Raw genomic sequence first — 8,792 nt, forward strand, 5'->3', positions numbered from 1 at the left:
TATTATATCTTACCACACAAATCACTATTCATATTTCGCTTAGTTAAGAAACAACTTAAGTATTTTTACTCCCTATTCCCTGTGGATAAGATACTCACTCACCTAGGACTTTATTACTTCGACAAACCCGTGCACTTGCGGGACATACGCAAAGGGCATTGTCAGTATGCAAGAATTGATACATATATCCTACACAAAGGCTTTAAGAGAATTGTTAATGACACACGCTATATAAATGCCTGGATAAAGAGAATAATGTTCTCTTGATGAGCATATATGTCGATGACATTGTTTATATGAACTCTTCTCAACACATGGTGCAGGTGTTTAAGTAAGAGATACAAAAGAAATTTAAAATGATAGACTTAGTCCTTCTTTATCATTTTTCTCGGTATTGAAGTGAAACAGAGCAAGGAAGGAATTTTTATTACTCAAAGACACTACATTGCAGATACATTGATGATGTTTAACATGCATCAAAGCAAGGCAGTAGGAGCCCCAATGTTTGCAAATGAAAAATTACAAGTGATGAATCCTTTTCCTAAATGTAGACCTAACCCTTTGGTCCAGGTGGAAGGTGCCTAGTCACAATTAAGCCCTAGGTGCTAAAATCACATCAACGCTTCACTCCGTTGCCTCTACAACTAAGCCCCAGCAGAAGGTCATCCCTTAGCCCATTCACTCTACTATGACCGCAAAAAACTCGAGGAAATGGAGGTAGGATAAATCACATCAGAGGGGAAAGGGGACGCTCCGCTGCCTCTCAACTCACCCTCTTAACCCTCTCCAATATAGCTTTGTCTAACTCTCGTGGTGTGTCACTCACTCACAAGGGTTACCAATAAGAATCCTCAACCCTAGTGTCACTCTAAGGGAGTATTCACACAATCAAATATTCAAGATTGGAACTCAATTAAAACATCAATTAATGAAAGCATAATGAAAGGTTTAATGAAACAAATACATCCTAGGTTCACAAATCAAAGTACCCACTAGGGGGTTTAGCTCTCCATGGAGCTAGTTACAATCAACAAAAATCGAATGTAAAAAACAAGTAATCCATAGAAAACCCATTCGATAGTCGTGATGATAGTTCTTGTGAAGAAGTCCTCTACTCGTCCAAGGGGTCCCTTTATCCAGCCTAGGATACACCTCGCCGGATCGGGTGCCGACAAAAAGCTCTCCCACTAACCTTCTTCCAAATAGAGCACGATGTTGGAGCCATAGAACCTCTCCCAATCCCAAGCCAATACCTCTCCAAACCCTAGCCACAGCCCTCTCTTATGTTGGGAAAAGAATGGAGAAAAGAATGCTGAAATCAGGGCTGAAATCAGCTTTAAATAGGGCTGGAATCAGGCATCTACACGGGCCTGTGGATGTTCCACACGCCCCATGGAATTTCCACACGCCCGTGTGGATTCTCTAGAATTCTGATTTTCGGCCGGCTGTGAACAGTAACTACTACAGTAACTTGCTATAGTACCCCCGGCCAAAAAATACTACCGAATCCATTTTTCATCGAGGCAACCTAAACGGGCACACGTTTATCCAGTAGATTGCGTCACTTTTCAATAAACGGGTTCATTGGTGAAGATCTTGTTATCATTGCACAAGTTGGGATACGCAAATGTGACTGCCTTCGTACCCCTCCAACTCATTGTAATGGCTTGAATACATGGAGGTTAGCACACATTCACGTATCTTAGAGCCCTACTTGTGTCTTCGCGTTTGTTGCTTCCAAGATTCCACCAAATAGTGCGTTCATGATCTACTTTTGGCTTCTTTTCTTAATACTTAGCTTGACAATCCTACATGCGCAAAAGAACACAAATACACATGTATTAGCGCTCAAACCTGATAAAAGTCATGCTCATCGTAAGAAAAAGAATACTTCGCATTCTTAACACACAAGCACTTATCAAATTCCTCACACTTAAGCTTTTTCCCCGTTCTCAAGCAAAAAAATAAAAACATTAAAGTATAGAAGAAGGAAATATTGAAATTGCTTGGCCTTAGGTTCACGAAAGCATGCAAGGAGAGCATTCTACAAGTAAGGGAAATGTCAACACTAAATACGAAAAATCAATGCTCTAGCTAAAAACTCGAATAAAAAAGGACAACAAACCTATGATCGTGGAAGTGTGTGTAAACTCACTCAAGTAAACCCAAAGTATACTCCTCAATGTTCCAAGTATAAGGGACTTATTTATCTACACAAAGCGACAAAAATTAAAAAGAAGGTAGTAGCTTCACACATCCTCTAAGGTAGCCTTTTCCAAAGCGGCCACAAAGGTGGCTTTCACACTTTCCAAGTGGTAGCTCTTTCTACCGGGGTGGTAGCTTTCACTCATCCTATGAGATAGCCCTTTCTCTCATTAGGTCATAACTAGTATCTGACTTATGAGAGAAGCTTCATACTTCATAGGTGGTAGCTTTTTCCACCCCCAAATGCACAAATAAACACTATATTTTTCCTTTCTTTTCTTTTCCTTTTTCCATTTATTTTTTTTCAACAGAATAAAGACAAGAAATAAAACTAATTAGTCCATTTAACGTCAAACTTGAGTTTCCAAAAGAGTTTAATGAGCGAGTAATGCAACAAGTGTCAATCAGGAAAAAATTCATAGAAATTCAAGCAAGAACTAAAGCATGAGAACATTCAATGTTAAAAATTCTCCTAAACTCAAGAATACAATCATTGCACTAAGGTGAACCACCATTGGCTATGTGAGCATGTATGTCAATCAAAACTAATATAAAGGGCATGTGCAATGTAAACTCCCCCCCTAACCCCACACACACTTAAGATGTACATTACCCTCAATGTACGCATGCAAGCACAGTAAAAGTAATACAATTTAAAACACATGTGAGAGTGGGCAATTGAAACAAGACTCCCCTGACTCCTAGTGGTGCGTTTGATGGAGCTAAATCCTTGGGAGTAAAGTTCAAACGGGTTATGAAGCACACACGGCCAAGTGTAAAGCACCTTGACCATGTCCAGGACTAGGTCTCAATCTCCATACTGACAAGACCATCTGCACACATAGACAAGGGGGTTCAGTGAAACTTAATAAACAAAAACTACTCAAGTATGTAAAAATAGAGCAATGAAATACGACTCGAGGCAAAACTAAAAGATAAACTCAGAAGGAAGATCCTTTCTGAGTATACAAGTCCAAAATAAAATGCAAAAAAATAAAATGCGAAAAATAAGAACAAAGCAAAGTAAAGACACATCAAGCGTCGGTGTAGTGCTCGGGCTTCGCTACTATTGCTAATGATGATGATGCTGGTGTTGCAAAATGAACAAAGATTGGGCGAAGAAAAGAAAAAGAAGAAGCTTACTGACAAAATGAGAATGAAAGACTAGAAAATGGCAGGAAAACTGGAGTGAAAACCCTCTAAATCGACTGTGCGAAATCGGGAGAGTGCAAGGATGTGTTCTCTAAATGTTTTAAAGTGAAAGGATAAAGAAACACAAATAAGTTTTAAAGAAAAACCGGCATTTTGTACATTCACATGGGCGTGTGGAAATTACCCACGCCCGTGTACCCGACCCACAGGCGTAGACCATCATAAGGTCACTCACAGGGGCGAGTCCACGCCCCTGTACCGTCTCTAGATGAGCTCTGAATGAAAACGCACGCCCGTGAGGAAATTCCACACGGGCGTGTGTTGACTCTAGACACTTAGAAAACTTTGCAGGCTCTGCAGAAAATTCCTAAACATAGATATACACTTAGAGCCTGCCTAACAATGCAATTTTAACCAGAGAAAACACGAAAAACATGCTCAAACGACCAAGATTATTCGCCACACACAATTAGGCACATGATAACACCACAATGTCCACAAGAAAATCACAGCAAAAGCATCTAAGAATCAAGACACCAACACTTAAAGCCTTATTCATACAAATACTAACTAAAAACTAGAGAAACATTAAAAACTTGGGTTGCCTCCCAATAAGTGGTTGTTTTACGTCACTTATCTTGACGTACCTTTTCCTTACCTTATGGAGGCTTGAAAAGAGTATGTTCCTCCCGACTAGAGATTGCAGAGCTACTTCCTTTAAACCAAAAATCTACTTGCTGGGTTGGAATATTTGTTAGAGAGTCCAACCATCTTACCTTTGGCCTCCAAGGAAACAATTTGGGTTGGGAATTGTCCAAGCTTCAATCTCCTACCCACATCTTCTTCCAAACCCAAAATCTCTTTCTTGCAATTTATGAGTTGCTCAATCCCAATGAGAGATGCTTGTTCCATTACCTTAGGATTTGCTTCTTCTTCCATTTCAACTTCAAAGCAATATGTCTTCACCAAGCCTTCTTGCATCATTCCTTGCTCACAAGCACACTGTCCATTGAAGCAATCCCCACTTTGAAAGAAAGGTTCTTCTTGCATCCTCTCACTTTCTACAACATCATACCCATTCTGTCATACTTCTTCATTATTATTCACTACCACATCATTTCTATAAGGAACTTGAATTGCTTGCTCAAATACTTGTTGTTCCTTAGAGAGTGTGTCAAGTATCCCTCCTAATTGATGCTCAAGGTTTTTAAAGAAGGCTTGATGACATCTAAATATGGTCTCAATATTTTGGACACGAACATCGGTCGCTTCAATAAAATTAGCTAATACTTTTTGTAACTGAAGCGCATCCACTCCAAGTAGCTCACCCTTTTGACATTCACCTTGAGGTGCTTCCCAATGTTGTCCATCATTATTCCATAATGGGTTTAGGTAGCCTACTTCAATTGGATGATATGTGCAGTAACATGGATTGCTCTGTTGTTGTGAAGTAACAATTCTATCAACTTTTTTACTCAGAGCTTCAATTTGAGAATATAGAGCAATGAGTGAATCAATTATCATTTAAGCTCCTTGCAAGAAAGGGTAAGACATGACAAAAGAAAACAAATGAGCATGATGGAAGAATAAGAAAGTGTGAAATAGAATGAATGATAAATAGCTAAAATAGCAAAGTACAAAGTGTCTCTAAATGCCTATTCCCCGGCAACGGCACCAAAAACTTGATACGACCGCATATGCTTGTAAACCGCAAGTGCATGGGTGTCGGAGTAATAAATCCCAGGTGAGTGGGTATCGTATCCACAGGGAATAGTGAATAGAAACACAATGATTTCTATCTAACTATGATGAGAATAAATCGATGGTATGATGAATGAGATTTATATAAAAAGAGATAAAAGAAATAAGAATGAGAGGCATAATAAAATTGAGAGATAAGACAATCGATATAAATGGGGTACCCGGATATTGTTCCTCCTAGGACAATCATTTCAAGTGCAAACCCCTCTATTATGTTTTTTAACTAAAGCATTAATGAGTCATGGAGATCCTTCAATACATGGTCCCAAATCTAATGTCAACTATGCCTAACTCTATAGAATCACAATGAGTTCTAGAGATTCCAAGTGATAAATACTCTTCCTAAATGTAGACCTAACCCTTTGGTCCAGGTGGAAGGTTCCTAGTCACAATTAAGCCATAGGTGCTAAAATCACTTCAACGGTTCACTCTGTTGCCTCTGCAACTAAGCCCCAAAGGAAGGTCATCCCTTAGCCCATTCACTCTACTATGATCGTGAAGAACTCGAGGAAATGGAGGTAGGATAAATCACATCGGAGGGGAAAGGGGACGCTCCGCTAGCTCTCAACTCACCCTCTTAACCCTCTCCAATCTAGCTTTGTCTAACTCTCGTGGTGTGTCACTCACTCACAAGGGTTACCAATAAGAATACTCAACCCTAGTGTCACTCTAAGGGAGTATTCACACAATCAAGCATTCAAGATTGGAACTCAATTAAAACATCAATTAATGAAAGTATAATGAAAGGTTTAATGAAACAAATACATCCTAGGTTCACAAATCAAAGTACCCACTCACTAGGGGGTTTAGCTCTCCATGGAGCTAGTTACAATCAATGAAATCGAATGTAAAAATAAGTAATCCATAGAAAACCCCCTCGATAGTCATGACGATGTTCTTGTGAAGAGTCTTCTACTCGTCCAAGGGTCCCTTTGTCTGGCCTAGGATACACCTCGCCGGATCGGTGCCGACGAAAGCTCTCCCACTAACCTTCTTCTAAATAGAGTGCGATGTCAGAGCCGTAGAACCTCTACCAATCCCTAGCCAACACCTCTCCAAACCCTAGCCGCAGTAATCTCTTAAGTTGGAAAAGAATAGAGAAAAGAATGCTGAAATCGGGGTTGAAATCAGCCTTAAATAGGGTTGGAATCAGGCATCTACACGGGCCTGTGGATGTTCCACACGCCCCATGGAATTTCCACACGCCCGTGTGGATTCTCTAGAATTCTGATTTTCGGTCAGCTATGAATAGTAACTACTAAAGTAAATTACTATAATGACTTGCTACAGTGCCCCACCCCCACCAAAAACACTCCCGAATCCACTTTTCATCGAGGCAACCTAAACGGGCACATGTTTATGTTGTAGATTGCGTCTCTTCTTCAATAAACGGGTTTATTGGTGAAGATCCTGCTTTTACTGCACAAGTTGGGATACGCAAATGTGACTACCTTCGTGCCCCTCCAACTCATTGTAATGGCTTGAATACATAGAGGTTGGCACACATTCACGTATCTTAGAGCCCTGCTTGTGTCTTCGCGTTTATTGCTTCCAAGATTCCACCAAATAGTGCGTTCACGATCTACTTTTGGCTTCTTTTCTTAGTACTTAGCTTCACAACCCTACATGCACAAAAGAACACAAATACACATGTATTAGCGCTCAAACCTGATAAAAGTCATGCTCATCGTAAGGAAAGAATACTTCGCATTCTTAACACACAAGCACTTATCAATATGTGATGCATACACAACCAGATATCTCATATGCAGTTGGAATTCTATCCAGGTTAGTCAGTAGTCCTAGCAAGCTATATTTTGATGATGGGAAATGAGTATTGTGGTATTTAAGGGGAACCCAGGATTATGGCATATGGTACTCCAGGAGTTCTGAGTGCAAGATGGTGGGGTTCTCGGATAGTGGATGGGCCAGGTGTACGAAGGACAGGAATAGCACAATAGGGATGATCTTCAATGTTAATATCGGGGTAGTCTCATGGGGATCTAAGAAACAAGACAGCACTACACTTTCCACTACTGAAGGCGAGTACGTGGCTGCGTTAATAGCTTCCTGTCAAGCCGTATAGCTGCAGAGCATATTGGAGGATTATGGAATGAAACAACTTGGAGAAATGGTTGTGTGGTGCGACAACAAATCAATGATCATGATCACCAAGAATCCGGCATTGCATAGAAGAACAAAGCACATCGAGTTATGTTTTCATTTCATTTGTGACATCATCAACGATGGAGTTATAGAGCTTGAATATCACAGTACCAACTAGCAGCTAGCTGACATCTTCACAAAGCGACTAGGAATACAGAAGCACAGCTACATCCGATCAAAATTGAGAGTGAGAGACTTTGAGTCAAGGAAGGATGTCAACAAGTGTCTCAAAGTCCAAATGAGAAAAAGGAAGATGTAAGTTGCAAGTAAAGAACTCTGTTTCTTTTATTTCAACTCTCTTCTAGTGGTCGGTCAGCAAAGTTTGAAAAGGAGATGTCCTATAAGACAATGCTTAGTCTTATCTTTATCATGTTTTGTGTGCTAAAAAGTGTTTTTATTTTGTACTAAGTTAGCATGCCAGCATGCAATTAGTCCATGCACTCATCGTGTTGTGTGAAAGCCATTATGGCAACATTGTGATGTTATGCTTTAAAACCTCTCATAGAAGAGATGAATGAATTAAGAGAGAAACATATACAACTGGTTCTTTGACTCTCTTCCTATTGTTTTAGTTCTTTTTTACTTTATTGAAAACTAGCATTAACATAAGAAAACCGGTGGTAGTAAAAGATGGAGCTCTACTAAAAGCTGCTTCTTTATACGATTTATGGCTTCTCAAGTAGAATAAGGGCTTCAAGCCTTAAGTATTCCATGCTACAATTACTGCAATAAAAAAAGAATTTAGCATCATAGTTAATGAAGCAAATGTGACCAACCACTTAAAGACAATTCACAAATGATATGGGCAAGGATTAAGAAATTGAATGAGTTTAGTGGAATAACTTGGGATGATAGATTAAACATGATAATCATGTGATAGTCAAACTACAAAAACTGCATCAAGGGACTAATTCACTTTGAAGTAATTTCCATTTACACTTATTTAAGGAATGGATTCATCATTATCTCAATTAGCTGTCATTGGTTATAATTATGTTGTCATTTTTAACATATTAGGAGATAGCATGATTTTGGACTTGATATTATGGAGTAAATTAGGAAACTGATTTGTTATCTCTCTTCTATTTATTCCATCATTCTACTCTAATTGATCAATACATGAGAAATATTCTTTAATTACCTATTTATTTCCTCATTGTACTCTAATTGATCAATACATGAGAAATATTCTTTCATTACTTTTCTTATGGTACCAGAGCTTTGCCTAAACCATGAAACCCTAGCCAACCCTAGCCGTCATCAAACACCAAGCATGGCCACCAAGTAGAACATCCAAATTCTGGCCATCTTATCCGGTTTTGATGTCCATCGGTCTGATCATACGTGGATGATGCTGACCAGACATTTGCTTAAAGGGGACAATTATAGGGGATGGTTGCGGACAATCTAACGTGCTTTGGTAGTAAAACCAAGATCGTGTTCATGGATGACTCGATCCAAAAATTAGGAACTGATGACCCAAATCATTATTGGTGGATTATCTGCAA

The 8,792-nt window shown here is 39.3% G+C and overlaps 1 protein-coding gene across 1 annotated transcript; it reads left to right on the forward strand.

The window, feature by feature from the left end:
• The first annotated feature begins 6,859 nt into the window (after window positions 1-6,859).
• Window positions 6,860-7,204, forward strand: LOC120254651 (secreted RxLR effector protein 161-like). Its single transcript, XM_039262744.1, has 2 exons — window positions 6,860-6,906; window positions 6,970-7,204. The coding sequence occupies exons 1-2, from the start codon at window positions 6,860-6,862 to the stop codon at window positions 7,202-7,204; spliced, it is 282 nt and encodes a 93-aa protein (XP_039118678.1).
• Window positions 7,205-8,792: the final 1,588 nt, after the last annotated feature.

The sequence above is a fragment of the Dioscorea cayenensis genome, chromosome 1 (assembly GCF_009730915.1).
Source record: "Dioscorea cayenensis subsp. rotundata cultivar TDr96_F1 chromosome 1, TDr96_F1_v2_PseudoChromosome.rev07_lg8_w22 25.fasta, whole genome shotgun sequence".
NCBI classification, from domain to species: domain Eukaryota; kingdom Viridiplantae; phylum Streptophyta; class Magnoliopsida; order Dioscoreales; family Dioscoreaceae; genus Dioscorea; species Dioscorea cayenensis.

Coding starts and splice junctions, on each gene's coding strand:
- LOC120254651 (XM_039262744.1), top strand. CDS start 6,860: ATGCATACACAACCAGATATCTCATATGCAGTTGGAATTCTATCCAG. Junction 6,907..6,969: donor GCAGTTGGAATTCTATCCAG/GTTAGTCAGTAG, acceptor GTGGTATTTAAG/GGGAACCCAGGATTATGGCA.